The 25,958-nt window shown below is 42.1% G+C and overlaps 1 protein-coding gene across 1 annotated transcript in view; it reads right to left on the reverse strand.

The window, feature by feature from the left end:
• MET (MET proto-oncogene, receptor tyrosine kinase) overlaps window positions 1-25,958 on the reverse strand; it is a 347,052-nt gene that overhangs the window by 87,231 nt on the left and 233,863 nt on the right. The window contains exons 6-10 of the mRNA XM_085653147.1: window positions 16,341-16,501; window positions 9,743-9,845; window positions 9,483-9,619; window positions 5,179-5,343; window positions 4,301-4,400 (exon numbers count right to left, since the gene is read on the reverse strand). Of these exons, the coding sequence (XP_085509273.1) occupies window positions 4,301-4,400; window positions 5,179-5,343; window positions 9,483-9,619; window positions 9,743-9,845; window positions 16,341-16,501 (666 nt within the window). The remainder of the gene's footprint in view (window positions 1-4,300; window positions 4,401-5,178; window positions 5,344-9,482; window positions 9,620-9,742; window positions 9,846-16,340; window positions 16,502-25,958) is intronic.

The following is a 25,958-nucleotide window of genomic DNA, read 5'->3' on the forward strand; positions in this document are numbered from 1 at the left end:
ATTCTTCTTCTTTAATAAATAAATACATGCTTTAGGAAATGCTGAATTATGCAATATTATTTGATAAATCATTCACAATTGACTTGTTTAAACATCTCATCTCTGTAGAATGCACTGACTTTAAAAATGTATTTCTTCTTTTCCTAAAGTACATGTTCTCAACATAGTTAGTTAAATTTCTAGTACCACATATTCACAGTGCTGAATGGTGAATACTATTTTAAAACAATAATGCTTGCATGAAGACGCGAATCTCATGACTTAATCACGTAGGCTACAACTAAAATATCTCTGCCTTTAAAAAAGTTCATTGTTACACAGTGAAATGCTGAATAGTTAACAGTTTAGACTGCAAGGTTCTTGTGGGAACTTAGAGTGGAAGTAACGCACATGAATGTTGAGCAACTAAGTTGACACTTGTATATAGCACCTTGCCGACTTTGTACGTTTACTGTGCGAATGAAGGAAGAAGCAGCAGACTATTGGATGATCCTTCCTCATTGACTCAAGATGACCTAACACCAGCATGGATTGTTACATATGTTTTTTATGTTGATAATATACATGTTCCAATTTAGAATGAAGACAGTCAAGGCAGTTGGTCCAGGCAATTCTTCTGCGACCATCCTTTTCCCTTTGCACTTTTTATCCTATTCGCTGTGAGCTACTGCTGACGGTGATTTCTGTCGCCTGCTACATTGTGGGTGTCTATTTCTTTGATGGTTGTGGCTACCGCTGTGACTGTTTTCTTAGCTTTACTTTCATCAGTTGCTATTGCAACTGTTTGCTGATTCTGATTTAAGAGAAGACACCGGATGAGTTTCTGGAAATACTTTGGCTTAAATCTGATTCTATTTCAATGTCCCTTTAAATCTGGCTCTTTTCCAAAAGGACTCTTTATGGGTTCTGGAAGGTTAGAATCTGCTTAGAATAGTGACTAATGTCCTTTATGGAACACTCTGTAATTTTCTTGATTGACTCTAACCATGATTTTCTTGATATTTCTGTAAACAGATTTATCTGATTTACTAATTTGAATTAAGAGACCAAAACTATATACTAAACTCTTATCAATAAATAAAGGTCTTCGAAATGATATAAAACTCTCATCATTGGCTTGGTTTTGATTGATACTCCATTCTAAAATGGTAGCAGGGAAGAAGAATTCGGTGCGGAGCTGGAGACCCCTATTGTGAGTCATGGGTTGAGCTGATTAAATTAAAGAAAAGGTTTCCTCGCCAGCACCAGTAAATTATCACCTGTTTTAAAAGCAATATTTACCAGTCTGCTGCATAACTAATGTTAGAAACTAAGCAAACTTGCCGGGACTCCATGTTTTAAGGGGGGGAGCCTATCATCTTTATTAGCTAAAACCATTGCTTTTTCACTTTTTTTCGACTTGTCCCTCTAAAATATCTTCCACCTTCTTCTTCTTTGCTCTGTCTCTCTCCCTCTGCTTCCTACCCTGACTTTTACGGTCTCATCCTTACTTTTACATTCCATATTTTCAATTCTGCTCCCCAGTAATGTGTTGAAAAGATTGGGGGGCAGAGCAGCGCTATACTATGATCTGCATAGCATCACGCCATGATACCTTCTTTCTTTTACCCTATTCCTTCACATATCTTGTTTCTTACTTCTCTCTCATGGCTCTGTTCAAACAATATAATATTTTTGTACAATTAACAGGTTGAAAAATATTACCAGAAAACAGGTCGACTGTAAACGTGCTGTCTTTAGCTGTCAGCTATGTGACTTTTGAACACTCAAAACAGAGGCTGTTCATATTTTCTACAACTAACACCGGAAAATGCTTTTTGGGAGTGCCCCTTTACCAAACGAATTTTTTTATTGACCTAGTGCATTGAAACTTTGTTCTATGGAATGTGAACAAAGAACAACATTTCTCTAGGAAACTTTCCCCAAAGCACATACAAACTTCAAAGACTTTTTATCCAAATGGGTTGAGGAGAATATCCTCATAGCAAAACTCACATCCTTATACATCCTAATTAAGTGCTCAGTTAAGACAAGGGTGTGCGAAATTTGCATAATTTCCTTTTGTGTAATATGTGAAATTCTAGAAAAATTATGCAAAATTAAGTGAAATGCAAACCCCCATTTAGCTATATATTTTAGTGTGAATTGCATCTTTATTTCCATTTTTGAGGCAAAGACACACTTTGCGCAAAAACTGCAAAAAATCCAAGTACTGTGGACAACCTTTGATGTTCTGTTTGTTTGCATTGTTCCTGTGCTGTGAAAGGATTTTTATCTGAACGGACTAGAAAATTACACAATGTGGCGTAATGGCATAATTTTGCAGAATTTTGTGCAACAAGTGCAAAATGAAATGTAGGAAATTACACCAAGAATTCCAACCACGTCTACTTAAGACGTACACACAAACAAGCTAATTTTGAATTCAGTGGGGGAGGTGTGTGTGGGGGGGTGAGCACGCTAGTTTGATGTACACCTCAGCTTTTGCTGCTGGCACAGGAACTACCCATCAAAATTTAGAGATGCTAACAGCTTAGCAGGGATCATTTTTCCTAAAGATGGTCCTTCAAAATTGGCAACAACACTTTCAGCAAAAATCTAATGCTGGCTGACCTCCACATCATGGTGGCCAGACAGGGTATATCAGAAACAAATCACAAAAAATTGGATTTGTTTCTGAAATACAAAAAACAATGACCCTGATTCAGTTTTCACCTTGTACGTGGGGGCCATTGGTGATTTTTTCTACGTAGGTCCACCATGCCTTGATTTGAGGTTTTGAGTAGAGAAAATATGCATCAGAAGGCCCAGCCAAGCAAGGGGAGGGGACTTTGATGTATTATTGTCGACAAGCGCGTGGTGGATAGGTGCCAGTTAGTGGTTTCTCATAACTAAGCCAGCAGAGAATTCATTGTTGAAAACCTGCTGAGGTTGGCAGTTCTTAGTTTGTTCTGTGGTTGCAGATGATGGACTCATTTTTGAGGACCACATCCTGTTTTTGTCCATCAGACTTTGACCCATCGCAAGATACAGAAATGGGAGAAAGGGGTAGGAAGAGAAAGGTAGTAAAACATTGAAAATGAGAGCAAGCAGACATGGAAAAGAATCTGCAAGATTTAGCTATGGTGACGTGACGTTGAACCAGGACTAGACATACCTGGGATTCGACAACCGGGCATTCGTTTGCACCAGCAGCAAGCTGCTAAGAAAAACTTTGGGGGTCCATCTATTATTTTATTTTATTACAAATTAAACACGGAGGCAGGGGAACTGATGGTTTGGCGGCCGATTTAAGGAAAAGTTTTCTCTGCCCTGGTCCAAACCCTAAATGAATTTATAATACTTCAAAAAATGTTGGTAAAACGAAGTGTGTGTGATTTGAAATGTATTCTTGTAGTGAAACCACTGTGATCCAAACACAATACAGACATCAGCCCATCATGTACTGTCATGAATACCAAATTCACTAACTGGAAGAACTGCAACTGAAAGGCAATCGCAAATAGCGCTTAAATAAAGCAGAGCAAAAATGCTTCATTGACTTATAATTGCAGCACATGTAGAGAGCATGAGAAATAGAAAAAAAAGAGGTCAGGCATTGAAAGGGAAGTGGGAGGGAAGAACAAGGATAAAGCCAGTATAACTGATGTAGCTGATGAAAGGGATTCTGTACAGACAAGTATAAACCGAAGTATCGGCACGGTACAGAATACGACCCTACTGGTATATGGAAATCTATATGTCAAGCAATATCATTTGGGGGTGTTCTCCCGAGTCTCTAATAACCTATGGATAGCTCAGGTCATTGTCAATGCCGTGTCAACAGTCCAATCCACAGTCAGGGTCTAAACGGGGGGCCTGAGATGCACGCATTCAGCAACAGGTATCCATGAAAAAATACAGCTACAAGAATCAATAACTGATGCCGGACTTCAGATAAAACAGTTCAAGAAAGCTGAAATTCGAAAAGCACATGCCACCAGACATAACTTATCTTAAGTTTGCAAAATCCTATACGGCCGCCTATATTAATAGACTGAAGACAGGCCCGGTTTTTGTCGCTTTTCCAAAATGTTGTGGAACTCTAGTATTGTTTCGGTTCAGCAAATCACCTGCACTTTGAGTGCAAAGACCTCAAACTGAAAACAAACAGGTTGAGTGACCATGCTCTTTGCGCATGAAGATAGAATGGCTGCTTTCATTCCGCCTAGATGCGCACTGAGGCGCTAGATGGACTCATTTAAATTTAATAAGAAATAAAAGAAATACTAAGAATGACTTCAGCTCTCAGGCTACTCACCATGCTGTAGTTCCGTTTTATTTGGGGGACGATTATTATCATGCGGGGCGTGGAGACAGACGTCAGGTGTTTCCCATTGGCTGTGATTGAGCTTCCTCCGCTGGTGGGAAACAGCAGTGTTAATACATGGCAACCACATATTACATATGCAGCATCAGCATGTTGCAAAGGCACCACCTTTTGAACCACCCCCCTCTTTGCCTTGCCCTCACCCGCTGAAGACTTATGCTGCCCTCACCCGCAGCACGACCATACATTGAAACAGCAGCTTTCTCAAGTGGGTCAACATTCCATAATTAAAAACATACATTTTAGTGTAATCACTTTTATGTCAAAATATTGCACATCTGCTGAAGCCACCATATGTTTTCATTGCACACTAACTTAGCACAGATGAGAAAACTATCAGATATGGAGCATCGATTTCCCAAGTGAAAAACAATGTTTCTTTTTTTTTATTAACCTCGGGACTTGTTTCACATTTCGAATAAGAATTTGAGACAAAATATGATGACATGGGATGACATACATTTCGAATAAGAATTTGAGACAAAACATGATGACATGGGATGACATAAAACAATTAAACATAACATAAAATGACATACCCTGACATGAAGTAGCCTTTATAACACTATAAAAACTATAACATTTGTAGGGCTTCACATTGAGCGAATCACACAAAATGCACTATTGAAACCAACAGCATTTTGCTGATTTGTTTTTATTTTGTGATTATTAAAAGAGCAATAAAGTCGCTAATGTACCTTTAGGGCTATTGAATGGTAACAGGGTTGGAAATCAGATATAGGAAACATGACACGTTCATTTTCTCTGGATTGAAATGTGACCGTGTTGTACGAACATGTTTTACTCACCTAAGAAAGGATTTGGCTGGTTGGATTTCAACAACATTGGGGTCTACTTTGTATGTAAAATAAACACCAGCATCCCGAACGGACGAGTCAATTTTCATTTTAATGGGATAGTCAGAGAGCACTGTCTGCGAAGGGGTAGAACACTCCAAGGCGCTTTCAGAAAACCTGAAAGGAAAGGCAGAGCAAATGTGTTTGAACTAATTGCTTTATGATGCTTAAGCACACATTACATTAAAGCTACAGAGTCATATTTCAGCTGCTGTCCTTTCAGGTAAACTTTCGGACTATGCCAGATTAAGGGCTTGCAAACATTTCATGCAAGCCACGTTTGCCTAAGAGAAGAGAGTGTTCCTAATAAAAAGGATCTCATTCGGCAACAATTCAATAAATTGCAATTAGCACTATTCTTTAATCTCGCTGTTTTTATCCATATAAAATCATTTCTCATGTATCAAAATCTGTTTCAAATTGGCTAACTGCCATTGACTGTCTGAACTATGTCTGGTTCTGGTGGAAATACCTTTACCTCTGCTTGAACCACTCCAAACTGAAGATCATCTCTTTAAGAGCCAGAGCCAGAAATTCCTTTGGCTGGCCATATACACCGTAAAGCCTTTTATTAATTTACTTATTAATGTATTACTTTATTTATTTAGGAGTTTTCCAGAGTGCTTTGCCACTCAGGACTATGCAGGTGCTGTCTAGGTACAAAACAATGACATGTAACGTTGGAAGTAACAGCAGCCTTCAACACAACAAACATTTTTTTAAAATAATTAAATGGCAGTGATGTCAAACTTTACAGTTCAAGAAAACTCAAAGCTAAGAACCCTCGCTTGTCTCCCTTGCTCCACCAATCATCATCGCTTGTCTCCCTTGCTCCACCAATCATCATCGTAGTAGAGGGCATCCATTGTCATGTAATGCTGCTCAGGAGAGTTCCTATACTCTTCCAGCTCAACTATCAGTTCGAAATCACAGGGGACCTGGTGCTTGCTGCTTAAATCATTGTGTTTATTCAGGGGCACTCAGAACATTTATGTTAAAGTCGTAGAGAATCAAAAATATAGCTGCCAGAGTATCTAATAGATTTAATATAACAGATAATCAAATTCCATTCTATAAGTCTTATGTTTGAAGCCTATAAAGGCGCACAAACCCTGGGCTCCTCTAAACTTTCTCTCAAACAGATCCAGCAGCCCCTGAACTGCACAGTGATCCACGTCCACGCAAAGGAGAGCACGCCCGTTGAACTACAAGGCAACATACAGTGTGCAGTTTGGTCCCATTCAATCAAAATCTGGAAAGAGGTTTGTTGTGGCATGTTTCACCCAATGAAAACATCTGTTGAGGTATCTATCCACCCTAGTCATAAGAGAGTGTATGTGACCTGGAATAAGAACTGCTCCAAACTTACCCTTAAGGAATACATCGCCAAGAAAACACAGACGGCCTGGTAACAGCTCTCTACACTGAGGAATGTAAAACAATTCCTCCCAGGAAGCCACATCAGAACTCCTGTTCAAGCCTGCATACTCTCACATATGGATGTTTGAAGTGCCCTGCTCCATTTTCACCCAAACTCCAAACTGGTCCCCATCAAGGGCACCCTACACATCGCAGCACATCTCATCTTGGGCCTGAAGAAATAGGATCCCTTAGGGTTATTTGCATAAATTAGATGCACTGGTAGGAAGCCATCAAACTATGACTCTTAAGGCGTTAGCTGAACAAAGCTAGGGCAGCCCACAGACCATACAGAGATCTGGCTGCAGTTGAGATCTGTAGCTAGCTCTCTTTAGCACAATGTAGAAATGAATGAGGCTGCGACCCATCAGTTAGTGGAATGGGTGGCTTGAGTCAGGATAGGAAGCTGTGTGTTGTTGACTATAACCGTCTCATCCTAAAATTGTCTTTTGCAACTAACAATTAGGATTTATCTTGCCAAGATTCAGCTTCAGCCAATTCTCCTCCAGGGGTAGAGAGTCCTTAGAAAGGCATACACAATTGACAAAGAAGAACATAGGCAAACGTAGATGATAGTGTCATCAGTGTAATGAGGACTGCATGTGTTGCATTTGAATATTCTTTTAACATATGTGACTTTGCTTTGGGAACTAAGGAGGCCCAAAGCTTCATGAATAGTTGGTTGACTTCTTCATAAATATGAAAGTTTATGCGTAGTTTGGAGAACTTTCTTCATAGCTTTGAGGTAGATGTAAAAGAGAAGGAGTGAAAGCGAGCCTTGTGGTATGCTGCTAGTGTGGGATGATTTTTAGAGGGCACTCAATTGATTAAACATATGAGTTGTACGAAAATGCCTATATGCAATGCACTGTTGTATATGATGCTCTTGCAGCTTGTCGGAACTTTAGAAACATGGCACAGGTAAACCATTCGGTCAAGCATGATGATGTCTCAGTTGTTTGATCCTATGAACAATTCTTCTCTGATGTCAAGAAAACATTTTTGATTCAACTGTTAGGTTACAAATGGAACTGAGAGTCCCTACAAAGTTTATGACACTGTTGACATGACCAATGTTGTGATATGCTAATTTGTCCAGGATTTTTTCAAGTCCTTTATATTTTCGACTTTTCTCAAGATTACATTTGCAAATGGACTGTGGTGAATTAGGTCTATGCATATTGCTTAGTATATGCAGTATTAGTACTGGAGAGCCCGCTGGGGGGTGATCAGGGGTGTAACACAGGCCCCCACAGCCCCCGCGGTGCAGGGGGGCCTGAGCTGCAGGGGGCCCCTCACCAAAATACTCAGGCCCAAGAGCTCTGGTTTAAATCCGGAGTGGGGGCCCCTCGGTGTACGTGGCAGGGGGCCCCCCTCAAATTTCGTTACGCCACTGGGGGTGATGAGACTGCAATACAAGAGATGTGGTGACAGTATGGCTTTATTGTCGCCATGAAGAAGTTTTTGACAGCCAGTAATCATTCATCCAGAATGAGGTATGCTAATCGAGGATTGGATAGTCTGGTGTTCGCCGAAAATAGTGACTCACCCCTGGTTGGAAACAGCAGAATTAAATATTTCATCTGTATTTTTTTTGCAATTCTTAATGACTAGTTTGTAGGTATTAATTGCGGGTTTCTGCAATTGAAGTTGGTCTTTCCTTGACTGCTGTGGTGTTGACTAAACTCTGATAGAATAGCGGCAGGTGAAGTGTTTACTCTGGATGACAGCTGGATTGAGTGTTTACCTTGTTCAGGTAGTTAGGCAAAGATTGGAATCTTTGCACTTGGTGAAGGCAACCTTTGACAAACTTGCCTGGTTTGCAGAGGGGAAGCTTAAAGACCCAGACTGCCTTTGTTGAAGATTTCTTGCACCATGATGTCCCGTGGATGGAGCATCATGGAACAGGCAATCCTGGCTGCCTGCTATCCTCCCAAACTCACCTGATAGCAGGAGCCTGTGGTTGCTGCAAGGTAAAGTGGGGAATGCTAAGGTGCAGACCAGGTCTGGAAAGTGCCTGCAAGAGTACAGTGGCGGTTATGAGGCGCAAGTCAGGGGTGGGCCTGTGGGGAAGCCAACCAACCTCAGGGGAGTGAGTCAGTAGCTTGGGACCTTACATCCTGTACGGAGGTGCGGGAGAGCGGCACAGCAGAAACATTTTACTCTGAGTAGAGAGTTCTTAAGCTACCTCTGTTTTTTTTAAACTGTAAACTTTGCAAAGGTTGCGAAATTTAAAAAAAACCTACAGAGTTGCAAATCGGATGACTTTGCTACTAATGTAGACACAAAACATATGGCAGCCATACTCTTTTCTGTTGGATTAAATTTTTGTAACCTTTACATGAAAATACCATCGTACAACAATACAGGACAAAACAGAACTCAAAACAGTCAACCAGCAGAGTCCAGCCAAGACAGCAGCTAGATTTCACAGACAATTAACTGGAGAATACTTCTGGTTAATACACACACACACGACCTGCTGGCCAATGCACAAGTTAAGTAACCGATTTAGCAAGCATCACCTTCGATAGACCACACTCAACAAACTTGTAACACATTTAAGTATCAGCAAGTAAGCATCAATTATCCTCATTACTTCTACTACTTACCACAACTCACAAAGAACACAAGTTACCAGTCGGTAACGCAATCCTTGAAACTAGGACGGGAAGGTACCAGTTAAACCCATTTGAGTTTGTAAGGCTGTACCAACAGCAGAATGTACAACATATACAAACGTATATCATATCATAACACAACATAACATAACACAGCAACACATAAAATAACATACTATAACATAGCATAACACAACATCTTGAGTGATGTATTACCTTTTTATGGCACACACATTTGTGCCAATAGAAACCTCTCTCGATAGCCCGCTATCAAGGTAATTTCCAATTAAAGTCAGCAGGGTACCCCCCGACTTCGGACCAAATCTTGGGGTGACGCTGGTTATCACAGGATTCTGAGAGAAAAGGGACAATTAGCCTCGGTAAGATTGTGATTCACAGGTTTTGAACAATCCAGTGTCTCACAACCAGTGTGAAGCCAAGCATGCACACCTCTCATTCTATAAAGAAGATCTCACCACATAGGAGAAAGTGTTGAACTGTGTCGATCCTTTCCCATTAGAAACGCTGCTTGTGACATTGAAGTGTGTCCGGGGTGCAGGGCCCACAGTGCACAGTAACCTTTGGAAAACAAGGGTCCAATTATAAGCAATGACTATTTAGACTGATAAGTCACGATCACTTTTTTTTCAAAGCACAAAACCTGCCCACACCCCCAGCTGAAGCCAGTGTGAAGCAGTGCGTCACGTAAGTGCAAGCCTAGCCTACTGCTGCGTCCTCTTAATCTGCTGTGCACAGTCCTGCGCCATGCTGCGCTTCTGTAAAAGGGAGTGCGCAGCGCCTGAACAACTGGCGCCGCGCTCCTCTGGGACGCGGTGCATCGAAGCGCCAGCATCAATGCCTTTCAATCTCGCGAGACAACAAAGGCATTGACATGCAAAAGCTCTTTGCTGTTTGTAGTTACATTAAATAGCACTAAGAGAAGAATTTTCTTGAAAATAAATGTCTATATTCATGGCGAATGCCATTAGTTACAGTTTAGATTTTCAGTTAACCTGAAAATGGAAAGAGCAACCTGTAGTCTAAGATTTAAAAGCAAATAATTATCATTCCTATATGCACATTTGTGTTCACTTGTGCTACTCCCTATGCCGATGATCTTAAATAAGAATGACAACTTTATTATTTCGAAGTTAAGTAAGCAGGTGTGGCACGGCTGAAACGTCAATTTTGGGATGCACGGGCCGCACATTTTCCTGCCCCATATTTACAAGGACAGGAAAACCCACCCTGCGTGGCTTTTCCTCTCCTTGTAAATGCAGCCCCTTTACACGCGGCATTTTGCGTGAAAGGAGTGTCGCTGTGGGTGTTCCCACGCAAGACACATGGAACCTGACACATTTCCAGGTTTATGAAAAATCGTAAACTTGAAAATGCGTCTGAATGCTAAGCCTCCCCAGGGGAGGTGCAATGAGGAGCAATGTATTAATTTCTCCTAGTTTTTTTCCTCTTTCCAAAAAACAAGGAAATCACCTCTGGTGATTGTTTATGTTCAGGAAGGGAACCCTTGCTGCACATAAACAATCTTCCCCGTGACGCAGGCATCCTTGCACCATGGTGCAAGAGTGCCTACGTGGGTGCATGGCAGCCAATTGTGCGGCAGCGCAAGGGAAAGCACAGGGATGCAACATAGTATTGTAAATATATCACATCCCTGTGCTTTGAAAGTGCCGCAGCTTGGCGCAGCCAAAAGTCTTGAGGTGCCGCGCTTCAGCACTTTGTTGTAAATGAGGTCCAAAGTGTTTAAGGGGAAGCCAAATATACGTTAAATAATTCTCTTCAATACATGGTAGTAAATAACAGCTATTTTCATTTCACAAAGATTAGAGAATCACAACTTTGATTACAAATCTAGAATAAACGCTGGTAAAAAGTGCTGAAAAGGACCCTGCACAATTTGATAATTCCTCTGTGATTCAAATGGTCTCCGATCATGACGAGAAAGTTTGTGTATCTGCTAAAATAAGGCATCCCTTTATGTTTTTTATTTTTTTTAGGAGCGAGCCCCGTATGGACCAAGCAGCCACGCCCAAAGACACACTTCGGCTTTTGTGGGGTAGAGCTTGTACGCAACCATAAGGGCCAGTATGGTCTTGTAGTCCAGAAAACATAGTCACAAGGAAGACAACATGGGTGGGTGGGGGGGGGGACAGTGGGCGGATGCTGAGCTCATTTCAATCCCTTCCTACAACTGGTAACCAGTCTATCCCGCAATGTATCTCATTAAGGTTTTCTTTCTGATGGTCGACAGATGATGAGTTCCGGCCAGGAGTCCCTCTGCCAGGGACTGACATTTAGGCTTTATTCCCCCTGGAGCTGAGCTGAGACCTGAGCAACATGGCTGATGCCCGGTGGAGCTGATAACAGCTATTGAGGAGATTGGCCCTGGTTTCCCCCTCGACCGTCACCTACCCAGCTGGACATTGGACACAGTTCTTCCTTGTCTCACTGCTATGGCTCTTTCCTTCCCTCCTTTCCTACGAATTCTCTCAACCTTGTTTTTATTTACTGTACCTTTCTACGCTATTGTAACTGATGTAACATGTAAAGCAATGATCCTCTGGTAAAGCGCTCTGATACCTCCGGGTCTAGCCAGCGCTATATAAAACATTTTAGATATACCTTGTAACGCAATGATCCTCTGGTATAGTGCTCTGATACCTACGGGTCTAGCCAGCGCTATCTAAACTCCTCAAATCAAATCAACTCAAAACTGGTTTTCCTGAATGGTGAGACCTGAGCAACATGGCTGATGCCCGGTGGTGCTGCTAGACAGCTATTGAGGAGATTTGCCCTGGTTTCCCCCTCGACCTTCACCTACCCAGCCGGACATTGGGCACAGTTCCTCCTCGCTTCCCTGCTATAACTCCTTCCTCCCCTCCCTCCTACGAATTCTCACACCATTTTTTTGTGTACTGTACGTTACTATGCTCTTGTAACTGATGCAACTTTTAACGCAAAGGTCCTAAATGAAAAGCGCTCTGATACCCTCTTGGGTCAAGTTCGCGCTATATAAAACTTTATAAATAAATAAATAAAATAAATCCCTCTCCATCTTGTATTCAGGTCAAATGGAATTGTGGTATTTTCCAAAATCTCATTACTTTTTGAACATATCTGTTCACCCACATTAATTTGTTTTGATGTTCAGTGCACATCAACAAAATGAACTTTTCATAAAAGCATTTGCCCTCATTTGCAAGATAAAAAATTATTTTTATGGTTTTAAAGCTTCCTGGTTGTGTAGCTGTTAAATGAAATAAAAGGTTCTCTTCAAGTGCGGGCAGTGCCAATCAGAATTGTTAGAAGGGAAGGAGATAGATCAAATTTCCACTGAGGAGCCCAGTTAGAAGTTGTAACGAGAAGTCTTCCTTCCATCATTACAAATAAAATCGATCCCCTTCAGTAAGAGACATGCAAAATTTGCCAGCCCAATTTAGCACTGCACATACTTGCTCACACTCCAGAATATGAGTATGTTTTGCAGACGCTAGCGGAGGCTGACAATTCACCTATCCACACATTCGCCCACTCTTTACTTTGAGGGTCCACTAAGAAATGAGGACCTACTAAGTAAATCCTAAATCCAGGCCAGATTGCCCCTGTACGTCCTAATTTTGCCCCAACTTTCAAGCAGGTGACAGAAAACAGTTGTGCAGGGTTTAAGTGGATCTCATAATTACGATTGGGCCAGTAAGGCTTCAATGAAATTATGAAGAGCCTTGTCCCGAATGCTTAAGTGATAGGATTTTAATCAGTTCGTAGATAGTGACTCTATTAGTGGGACATTCGTTTGTGAGAGGAGGGGCGCTTGTATATGACTGAATTTACTAGAGTGCCAACAGATTATGATGGAGCCATTTGCCTGCAAGTGCGTTAGAATGGAAATGGGTTACTATATGGTTTAGCTTGTGTATGAGTAATTTATAGGCTGTATAAGTTAGTGCATTATTCTGTAAACCAGACTTGGATGTTTGCACTGATTAGTATGTTAGTGACTTAGGGTGTGTGGGTGATTTACCTTCTGATTGACTGAGTTATGGAATTATGAAAATCCTGCTGCTTGTTAGACCATCACCATGTTCAATGTGATATTACAATTTCTAAAAAGAGATATGAGATACTTTTACTCTGCAAGAGGGAAAGAGGGCACAGATGGAGTTCATTAGGAGTTCTCTAGCAACTACCTTAAGTCATTTATTTGAGAATCAGCTACAGGGACCAGTGTGTCAAGTAGCGCCTGTACGACTAATGTTTCCAGCTCTTTTGGTTTGGCAGCAGACATATAGGTCTTTAACCTCATTCATCTTTAAGTGTAGGTAATTAAAAGGGGGAACAAACATGATATGTGCAATATTTTGATCTGATCCTGTTTCAACACACTTGAGGCATCCTTTGGTTTATTGCCTGGGTCTTCAGAGAAAGCTAACAAAACTAGCTAGAATTATTCTGACCTGATACATACAGATCATGCCATTCGCTGCCAATCAGTTTTCTCCATTGTAACATGGCCATTTACATGTGGACACTTGCTTTAATAGGGGACCATAGCCCTGACTAGGAAAACTGGGTCGTGCAATATTGCATTCATCTGAGCCTCTGTAATAAACAAAACAGTTGATGTCTCTCTCCATTGGCAGATTTAATGTTGCTTCAGAAACTTCTTTTCAGGTATTGCCAGAAATGGACATTGATCAAAAATATAATTTGCTTTGGCTCTATGATTGGGGGCATCAAAATTATTTTACCAATAGATTTGCAAAAGTGAGTTTCACAAACTGCCCGGTTATTCTAAAAAAATCTCCACAAGATTACTGTTAATGAGAACGTTTGTCTTTGGTGTGATTATATTCCAAATAAAATGTGCACAGGTGGCTGGATACCGCAGATTTAAGATATGGGCAGCTCAAACACACAAGATGTATGACTAAGCTCTTGTGGTGCATGAACAGAGCCAGATGAGGCTTGGCAATGAAGTCGGTTTTAATGGGTCATCTATTTGCCTTGCACATTCCACTGTACATGAGTGCACTTGAACAGACTGTGTCAATGGGCGTTGGCTTTGATGTGAACATTTGGAAGCACATTTATTTAGATCGATTAAGGATACCTTCACAGATTTGCTCACTTCTCTTAAAATCTGGCCTCTTCCTGTGGAAATACAAACTTTGCACAAAGGGCACCTATGTGTGTGTTTGCAGGTAATGGTGCACTGCCACTAATTACCTTTGTGAGTTTGGCAAGAGTAATTTTTACCTCTTTCATCTATTAGTGGGTGCTCAAAATGTACACACATAGGAAAAAAGGTTTTGGGGCTTGCACTCAAAATTATCAATCATATAAAAACAGCTTAATTCTAAATGATGGTGACCTAGAGTAGTGACAACATCATGAAGGAATGGGTTGCACACCTCATTTATTCGATCAATGTTCTACGTTGGATGTCCAAATCCACTTTATGCATGCTTAACACTGGTGACGTGCTAAGCCCAATAGCACGTATGAACTAGAGTAGTGTACATCCCACTTCACAGTAAAAAAAGTAAATAAGTAATTTAATTCGGAAAATCAGTGTAGCATTAGGAAAGAACATTCAAACATAGGGCTAGATATACTAAGTTTTCTAACAGTCGCAACTGCTCCAATTCGGCGTTTGTGGCTCTTAAAATGCTTTTTATAATGTACTAATCTCTTTTTTTGTAACCATATTTTATTAGTTTCAATTGTAGAGGAATACATCAATATGCATTAGAGATATAGACATAGTAAATACATTATCATCAACATCATCACACATTCAACCTATGATGCGTTCGCCACCCACTCCATATCTTTATCATGATTTGGGGGCATCCTGCACCTTGTAAATCGGCTTGTCCTGGAGGGCACACCAGACCACCTCACTCCTCCACACCTCCCCATAATCCCTTTTTGGTGCTGGAAAAGTGTTTTCAACTACTAAAACGGAATTCCAAATGCATGCTGATTCAGAGGGGCTTGCTGTAGGTGTCCCTTTCAAATACCACATCGGCTTCTAATGTAGCCCATTTTGTAACTGAAATCCAGTTGCCAAACATTAATGTTTTACAACACTTTAAAGGAGGTGGTAATATATATATATATATATATATATATATATATATATATATATATATATATATATATATATATATATATATATATATATATATATTTTTCTCTCTTTCTCGAACCGACAAAGATTGACGACGCTGTGTTCTGACCAAAAATTTATTGGAACAGCTTAGAAGGACGCGTTTCGCCTGCCAAGCAGGCTTGTTCACCAGAGAAAGAGAGAGAAAATTATTACGGACCTTGCCTTGGTGGTCCTTTATGACGACGCACCCGTTGGTTTGGTGAGCGGCGGCTGTACCGAGGGAAAGAAAGTTGAATATATATATATATATATATATTTGTGATCAAGACTTCGTGGAGTCAAAACGTGTCATTTTTTGTCTGCTGTGATTAAATAATTGTAACTATCTTATACGCTGTTGGAGTGGCTGGTTTCTTATCCCTAAAACAATTTGGAAATAATCTCTCAATCACTGTATTAAAATATTTGGGCCAACCAGATTAAAAAAACTGTCAGATATTGATAACACAATAAAATACAAACAGTACAAACAAATAACAAATAAATTGAGAATCTGTAAATAAGAACCACAAGAGGTATCCAAGGCTACTGGTTCATCTAGTGTAAGAAATGATAACTTCGCTGTAGGATATAGTTAGACGATTATTCAAAGCACCACAGAGGGAGAAGATCTAGCCATTTTGGAAGTTCCTGATGTGCCTAAGGAGCACATAAAAAGCTCTTACCTGCACATTGCTAAGTAAAGCGGGGATAAACCCATTCAGTTCTTGAGGCTTATTACTGTTGGCAGAACAGCAATGGTTACATTCCATTTTTTCTCTCATGGACCCACTACAACCATTTGGCAAGGACTTCATTTTATGGGTTAGCTTAGGTGAAATTTCCTAATATTTCAGAAGAATAAATAATACTGAGACAGGTGCTGGACACCAATTACTTACTTATTGCTGTTACTAGATCTCACATCAAGTTTGCATTGCTTTTGTCCAATGGCAACAACAGTTTTCTTTAAATCTAAAATATTAGTTCTGATGAAGCCAAAGTCCCAGCCACATATTGTCAAGCGTGTCCCTCCTTCCAAAGGAGCAGAGCGTGGGGAAATCTGTAGACAGAAACATTTGTGCAAAGTTAGATTTAAAAAAAGGAAAACGTTTCTTCGAAGAATCATATGTGACTGAATCAGTGATATCACAGAGTATGCATCTCTGCCACCTGCAGATTCCACAACATTGGAGCATATGGGTCTGAACTATTGGTCCTTTGAAATTATACAACGCCAAAGTGCATTTTACAGCTTCTCGTTGGAGCAGGTTAGATTTGTTTGATTATAGCACAAATACAATATTTGTATCAATGTAGTAATCTTCATGTCTAAATAATCAAATTCTCTTCAAACTTGGCAAGAAGTACTGATATGCAGACACACTAAAAGAACCCCAAAGTACCAACAAATGAATGCCCAAAAATTACTTCAGAAATGTTTAAATATTTTATTGGTGAATTTTCTCTCAAAACATTATTTTGATAATGTTATAATCTGCAAAAATGTTACATATTAAAATACTGATCGTGATAATTACATGACTTATCATATTCAAATATTCTATACCAACCACAGATGCATAAAACACAAAAACATTTTGTAGGTTGGTGTTTGACCATTTTTTGGTATATTAGCTCTCTGGCAATGGCCCACAACACTTGGCATCCGATCTCAGCTGCTCACATTGTAATTGTAAGTGAAAATTGTATTTATATAGCACTTACCACCCCTGATGAGGCGACAATGAATTATAAGCAGACAAAATTACTCACATGTGACAGTGGAAGGTGGTTTTGTGACAAAACAGAACACATGTTTTCTGTAGTCTTTTCAGATGCTCTTAACAGAGCCCATTCAAGCTCCATCTTCCCTTTACTCAACCCTCTTTCATATCATCCTACCACAAATCCCCTCTATCAAAAAATTCAAAGACACACCCACTCTGACCCTCATGTTAACACAGATAATACACATCTTAAACCAACTTTACTTCACAATTTTCAATCAATACAAATGCCAACCACAATCTGTTAAAAATGTACAACACTCACTCACCCGCCTTTCATCCACTGTACAATTTAGAGCTTTATAACATGATCCACATGCCTCACCACTGCTGGAGCGGGTAGTACAAAATTTTGTATACCCCCCCATTCTGCATGTTTATATTAATCTGAATAATTAACTAATAGTAATTTTATTAATTGTTTGCAGTGAAAGACTTATCAACTATATTAACAAAAGAATTACATGTGGGAATTCCACTTTGCATGGCTAAACTAATTGTAAACTAACATATGTACGCATACTAATAATAGATAATTAGAATATTGCATGATATATGTTGCTTTGGTGATGTGATTGTAACTTGTGCTTTATTAAGTGAGTATAAACGCTTTGAATGTTGCTTTCTGCTAGATAATTACTTACACATAAGGTTATTAGCGAGGGATTAACATTTTATTAGCCATTTCCATGTTTTAATTACGTTTTTGTGTATGTTTTGCTTAAGTTGCCCATTTCGGCCTAGTCAAAATGGCTGAACGAGACGTTGAATGTGACTGCTCCTGACAACACGAGGTTCTGGGTGAAGTGCGCATGCGTCACCGCCAGCAACAGTGGCCTGGTCCTGACGCTAGGAGTTGAAGTCCTAGTCAAGGTTGCTCCGGGAACTTCCCCAACATTTATACAAAGGACTGTCTTAAAACCGGAACCAGCAAGTGCGATGACTTCATTTTGCAGACTTTGTGAGAACTTTACCGTTCGACCCCAAGACGACCAATCAGAACTTTCTAAAACCCCAATCTTGATACTTTTTGACATTATTTTCATTATAAAAGTAGATAGGGAATTGAACTAAAAATCCGCTCTTCTTTGACGAACTCGATTTCCTGACGTTATGCTGACGGAGAGACTGAATTGCGGCCTGACTTTGATGAAATTAAAAGGTTTTTCCACGACTTGACTGATTTAGAGGACGACTGTTAGCCAGATTAGGTAAATATAATGTTCTGCGGTTCTGATGATGATTTCTAACAATTTGCAATTTTCTTAGATAAATGATATTTGATTAATTGACAAATGTGTTGTGTCGATTATTTAAAGAAGAGAATCTAGATTAGTGCGTAAAGTTTAGATAAATGAATTTAGTCACTAAAACCATATTAAACAACTAAATGATTCATCTCCTTATGAGGGGAATATCTCAGGGTTGGAGCCAATGCATTTAGAGTTAGGTAGGGATATTCCTTTCATGTCAGCGTTTGGAAGCTTATTCCTCTAGGTAAGCAGATCAACGGAGTGTGAGTGTTGGTGTTATGGGCCCCACCAATGAATGTATTTGAGTGAATTTACTATTGAGGTATTTGGTCTGTGTCGAAGGGGGAATTTGATGTTCCACGCTGCAACACCACCACACCCAACCCGTACACCTTCCTTCCTCAGCGTATGCCAGACATAAACAAAACACCACTCTTCATAACTTCGTATCTCCTTTTCCATTACACAACAAGAGTACACTACAAAAACATCCACTTCACTCTCAACCAGTATCTCCACCACCAGCAAACACAGACCCAACAAAATGCCTTCTAAGCCTGTTTGGAGAGGATAACGATATAGGCAAACAGCACTATTGCTGTCCTGATACAGTAAACACCATCACCAACAGTGCACCTAATACGAGTTCAAAGGACACTACTCGCTCTTCCAGTAAACAAATTCACTCCACCTCCAAAACACAATCTTTTAACTGTCTACTAATGAATGCTAAACCCCTTTTAAAAACAAGTACCACATCTTCAACCTACTCAAAGACACACAACCTAACAAACTTTCTAACTAAATCATGGTTGGGGGTTGACATGGCTCCAGTATTGCACAAAGTTGTTCCTCTAGGCTATCAAACTGTCACACAAAATCACATAGGCAAATGAAGAGATGGAGTAGCTGTTATATTTAAGGAACATAAAATCTCACCAAAGCTGAGGATGATTTTCATACAAGGTTGTGAGGACCTCATTCTCAGATGCACCCCTACACCAACTTTCTCTTGTGACTTTCTCCTCCTTTACATACCACCGCCTATCAATAAAGCATTCCTAGACACAGTTTCTAACATTCCTAAACTCTATTCAAACATATTCATCCTTGTTGACCTAAACATATGGTTTGACAAATCTAATATGCCCTATGCCAAGACCTATCATCATTGGCCTAAACAGATCGTCCTCAAGTCCACAGATGTCGCTGGACACATCCTAGACATAATTTTTGCAAATCCAGAACTAATTACCTTCCAAAGGATTACTCCAGACGTGGTCATACCACCACTTGGTAGCTTTCCAACACAAGACATAGCAGCTCACCATACTAAAGGCCACCTTACCTGCAAATACTTATTGACCTTGGAACAAGCAGAATTGTGGGTGCCTAGAAACACAACTAATACACAACATAGATCCAGACACAATACATTCAGTTAAAAATCTCTAGGAGGGGCTCCAGGAAGCTTTTGATATATCCTAATGCCACCAAAAACAACAAACTATTAAGGAATGCAGAACTAAAAACAGATAAGACAACAAATTACAAAGCTTCAACGGACCTGGCTCAAAACAAACAACACTCAAGACAAATGTTTGCCTACACAGACATAACAGAACGTACAAGTCAATTATCAAAAAAGCTCAAACAAGAAGCCCTGGTCCCAAGTATTGGCAAAGCCAGTAGGCGTGGCCTTGGCAATCTTGCATTTTTTCATTCTTTGTAAAAAGTAACATTTAGATTTTTTTATATTACATGTATAATTTAGGGTACTGTTTCAATAACCTTCCTCAATCCTGTCTCTTACTCTACTGTGTATCTTTCATTCTTTGTCTTGAGCCTCTTTCATATTCCACCTTCTGTGTATTTCTCATTTTCTGCCCTGTGCTTCCCAATAATTCTTTTCTCCTGTGTCACTTTTTGTTTCTGATTTTCTGATCCGTTTGCTGCTCTACCCTGGAACAATCAGCCCTATTATAATAATTTCCACTTTGACTTTATATAGACATTGGGAACTGAAAACCCATCTCTTCCCTTCTCTTTTATAACTTATGTTCCTCCTAGTTTCTCGTCCTTCAATGATAATCTGAAATATGCATAATTTTTCTTTGCCATTCTCTGGCTCACTACTGTCAACATATTTTAAACAAAGGCAGAGACAATACCTCTCAACTTTGTCCATTTTAAGTGTAACAACACAACACACTGCCAGTGCAAAACTGCTCACTTTGCCCGGTTATTTTGTTATTGGGTGAAGTTGTGACTAATGTGTGCGGCTTCAGATTGGTATTACATGTTCCAATGGAGGCTGGCCGAGTAATCCTGCAAAGCTCACAGCGTAACCCACACTTCCCACCCTGCAGGAGTTCTACTGTTGCGTCTCGCTTAGAGCAGGTTTAACATCTCTCCTCACACATACTGAACTGCCGTGGCTGCAGTGAGTGTCGGTAGATAAGCCGCTAGGTCACTGAACAGTATTATGGAGGTGTCAAACCCCTGGCACATGGCGCGTCTTCACTGACCACCACCCAGCATTGAGAAACTGCCAGCGGGTCTGGAGCCTGGTCGCTGAGGGTTCTCCAAGGTGGATCTAGTTACCATCGCTGCTCAGGTTTGCAGTGTTTAATTTCATGGATTTGATGAACTTACTTAAAACCGAAGCAAGACTCAGTTTATACTTGCTTAAGATAAATTGCACTTCTTGTTACACTTGTGACACAAGGAGAAACAGATACTACTGGTTAGGATTTCTTACAGCTACAAATAACCATTTGAAATGTTGTTTTCTATATGTGGGTGCTCATGTGTTTCTGGTAGCTTGGACTTTGCAACAGACAACACAGACCTGTTTACTCCTGCACTATTGTTGGTACCTAGTGCCTGCCAGGGAGCACGGAAATACAAGGGAAGTGATGGCTTTAGAAAGAGGAGCACAAAGTCAGATGGTTGGGAGTGGTTGGTGGAAGAGCTACAAAGACCTTCTATTACAACACACTTTGCACACATGGGGGACCTGTACAACAGTTGAAAACAAAGCAACGACTTTTCTCTGCTCATATGTTGTCGTTTTTCTGGAGAGAAAAAAATAGAATTTCCTAAATGAAGCCTATGTCCAAAGTCACTCATAATCTGAAATCACGCAATGTGCTGGATCAGATAGCTTAACTCAGCCTGCCAACTCATCTCTTAAGAAAGAAAACCTGATATGAGCACAACTATTATCAGATACATCAACCAAGCCACCGCCTATTGGAGTACCTGATGGTCCAAACACCCGAGCAGAGAATATGGCAGTCATTAAGCATTAATAATGCAACAGAATTATAGTGAATCTGTCAGAGAGTCAGTTATGCCTATTTTCAAACAGTAATCATCCGTTATCCCAGGCCGCTTTATTTGATAAAACTACAATTCATAATAAAAACAGTACAAGCTCTGAAACTAGACCTCTTAAGAAAACTGATTCCTGGGCAAGGCAAGTGCGCCGCCACTATGGCGGTTGCGCCGGTCCCCGGGGGGGTGCGCGCACCACTGGATGACGCGGCACTCCCCACCAGACAGCCAATGGGGTATTGCCAGAACCGTGAACCAGAAGCACTTCTAGTGCTTCCGGTTCACACGTTCAACTAACATGGGGGCAGCGAGGTTTAGACCGGCTTGCCCCTTGCCTCCCCCTTAAAAGGGGGAAGCAGAACCAGTCTGTTGTTCCTCCCGCTGCACCACCAATAAGGCACCCGGGCCACCAGTGGCCCCTTAATTTGTTTCGTTTTTTGTTACAGGTCGGTGGTGTTTCATGATCGTGAAGTCTGTTGCATTACTAAGAAGATTTCGGGAATCCTTCGGACGCCTCGATCGAGGAGAAAGCGCGGCGTCCTCAAGGTCTCCTTTGGCTTCAGTGCGGCGCCTTTATCGTGGGGAACAGCCCGTAGGACATTTTGCAGCTGCGGCGTTTAGTTAAGTATACGCATGCGCTGCATTTCATTGCACGTTAGTTCTGGGCCATTGCCGGGGTCTCTGTGAGTGGCGGCAGCAAGCTCCGGCTGGGAGGTGCAGAGGGACATGAATGCGTGTTGGCAGCATGCGGAGCGATCGGGTGGTGCGGGCGTAGCTAGCCTGATTGTTTTCAAACCAGCTGTATACTGGTGCGAGGGAGCGCCAAACGCGGGAGTGTTGAGAGAATTTTTTCGTACTGCCTACATTTATTATTGAACCGCCTGGGAGCGGGAGAGGTGAGCAAGCCGGGAGTGTCTAATTTTCGGCCTGCAATTGGTGGGGGTATTGCAAAGTAAATATTTGCACACATCAAATGAGGACATTAGGCTGCATCCATGTAAGGTGTACTCTTTTTGAAGTAATTGCACACGGTGATAAAAGGATTTTTAGGTGGCATCACAGGGCGCTGGTGCTTCTTGTGTGCACGCTAGGGTGGCTTACAGGCACTGCAGCATAGCAGGTATAAGTGTGGCCCAGTACTGGTCATCTGTGTCTCTTTTTAAATTTTCAGGCATCTCGTGGGAGTACTGCTGGGATGGGGCTCATTCGCCATTAGCGGACGAACATTTGGTTTGATCACCACGGCAACATTGTCCACGGGGATTTCTCATTGACGGTAGCACCGGCAAGCCTGCACTTTCATCGCTTCTGGGAGCCACACGGGTTGGGGTTCCTCATTTGACCCACTGGACTAGCTGGTGGGCGTGGCTCTAGTCGCGTGGGTGCCGTGGTCGGCTGGTGGCTGCTACTACTGTCAGGTAAGGGTTTGGGCAGTGTCCCAGACCAGTGTGCGGGGTGTATTTGCGCCATTCCATAAGTGACCTTAGTAGACATAATGACCCCTAAGGTGAGACGTAATGAAAAGCGGACCCGCACAGATTTTATGTTGGAGGCCCTGATGCAACAAGTGCAGGCTTTGACACGATTGCAGGAAACGGTTGATGGTCCTGAGGCTGAAGGGAGGCCCAGGCATCCTATAGTACCTCCCAGAGCATATTCTCCGCCTGTGGCAAAGAGAAGTAAGTCCAAGACAGGTGGTAACAGGCGAAGGGGTGTCACGGGGACAGCCCCTAAGGAGGTTATACCCCAGCTGACGGTTCCCACGCCAGGCCCCCTGGGCAGCGAAGAACCCCCTGCCCCATTAATTGAATTACCGGCAGGAGACCAGCCACAGGCTCCAGTGGTCCCTCCAGTAGAGGGTACGGGGGGGGCTACGCCGGTCCAGCCAGACATCTTGGCCAACCTGGCGGCGGTGTTGCCATGGCTAGAGACAGTGGGGAACTGGTCCCCAGCAGCAGGGGCATCTGGTGGCGGGGGCGATGCTATTGAGAAGGCAAGACAAATTATGGCTCAAATGGAGAAGGCAAAGCCAAGTGGGGAGCCGGCAGTACCGGCAGGAGGGTCAACGCCAGCAGAACTGGTGGGAAGAGCAACACCTGTGGGCGCAATGCCAGTAATTGGTGGTGAAGGTCCAGTGGCGGTATGCACACCAGTGGTTCCTGAAGCACAGAAGGCGGCTGACAAAGCAGCAGCAGCAGCAGCAGTTATAACAAAAACACTGCCACGGCTAGGTTTGGGGAAACTGCGTTCGTCTAGGGAACAGTTGGGGTGGCATTTGTTGCAAGAAACAAAAGAAAAAATATGGAAAGGGGCATTTGTTAAAAATTTTTCACTGTTAATAGATGAGGCAGAAAGGGAGGAGGCTAAGAAAAACAAGGAGTGGATGCTCCCCAGGGAGTGGGCGAATGTGGCCTTGAAATGCAGAGTGGAAGAAAACTTGGCTAATTGGGTGCAGGGTTTTACCATTTACACAGCAATCATGCTAGAACGTTTCCCAGATGTGGGGTCAGAGATGGCGTGTTACCAGAACAGGATAACGGTAGCTCATGCCTCTCAGGTGGGCGACGGGTGGAAGGGGTACAATAAGGAATTCAGAAGGGCTAAGGCGCATGATTCAACTTTAAAATGGAATCAGACGGACTTTTATTTATTTGAGACACTTGGTTCAGGGCCAATCAGACAGCTTCCGGGGGCAGGTGCCGGACAATGTGAGGTTTCAGCCCTTTCGCGCAGGCCCCTCAGGCAATGCGGGGGGTGCCTTAGGGAGGACAGGGAGCACAGGCAAAAAGGGGGTGAATTTTGATTTCAATAAGTGGACCTGTAATGGAGCCCCCGGCACGTGTCAGTTCAAGCATAACTGTGGCTTCTGTGGGAACGTATCACACCCCGAGGCTAAGTGCTTCAAGAAGTCCAGGGAGAAAGGAGCCAGAAAGCAGGATTGAGAGAATATCACTTGAAGTGACCAGATCCCTAATAAAAATCAGCGCCATGATACCTTGGTTAAACATTTAAAACTGCCCAGAAGCTGCATGAGTGATCAGGGAAGGGTTTTTGACAGGTTTCAGGATCATGGCGCAGGGTTACAAGGGGGTGGCACACTGCAGGAACCAACTTTCCATCCAGGACAATGGTAATATCGCATCATCAAAAATTGAGAAGGAAGTAAGACTGGGTGGGGTGGCAGGCCCATTTGATAGCATCCCAATGGAAGATTTGTATGCTCACCACTGGGAGGGGTTCCCAAGAAAGTGCAGGGCGAATTCCGTTTAATACACAATCTTTCGGCGCCAAGGGGGAATTCTGTGAATGAAGCGATTTTGGGCACATTATGTAGTGTGAAAAATGCATCTTTTGACCAAGCGGTGGATGTGCTGAGACATCTAGGGCAGGGAGCATTGTTAGTCCACTTTCCGTTTGTTGCCTGTGCATCCTTGTGACTTTTACCTTCTGGGTTTCCAATTTCAAGGAGAGTACTATGTGGACAAATGTATGCCAATGGGTTGTTCAGTATCTTGTGCCTATTTTGAGAAACTTAGCTCCTTTTGGGAGTGGGTTTTCAGGCAGGACACATTACCATGATGACTTTCTCTTCCTGGGAGCACCAAGATCGGGGGAGTGCGGGACAGCAGTATCAAAGTTCTGCGCCCTCATGCAGGAGTTCGGGGTGCCATTGGCACCCAGTAAGACAGTGGGTCCTAGCACAAAGATAGAATTCCTGGGGATTGAGTTGGATTCTGCCCAAGGGGTGTCTAGGTTGCCGGTGGAGAAAGTAAATGAGTTCAGGGCAGGTTTACAGCACTGTCTAACTAAAGAAAAGGTGACTCTACATCAGTTACAGCAAGTAGTGGGTCAGTGTAATTTTGCACTGCGCATAATTCCCATGGCACAGCCATTTTCCCGCACCATTGCGCAGGCTATGTTCGGTCTCAGAGAGAAGCACCATCACACTAGACTATCCAGCGAGGTCAAGCAGGACATGCTCATTTGGAAGGCATTTCTGCGCGATTTCAGTGGTAGGGGGGTGTGGCCTAGCCCGCCCAGGTCCAGTCCCGTGCTGGGACTGTTGGGACTGTTGACCGAAGCGGCAGGTAGCGAAGGTTTTGGTACCATTCTGGGATCCGAATGGGTCACACAGCGT

Source organism: Triturus cristatus, chromosome 4_1 (assembly GCF_964204655.1).
Source record: "Triturus cristatus chromosome 4_1, aTriCri1.1, whole genome shotgun sequence".
Lineage (NCBI taxonomy): Eukaryota > Metazoa > Chordata > Amphibia > Caudata > Salamandridae > Triturus > Triturus cristatus.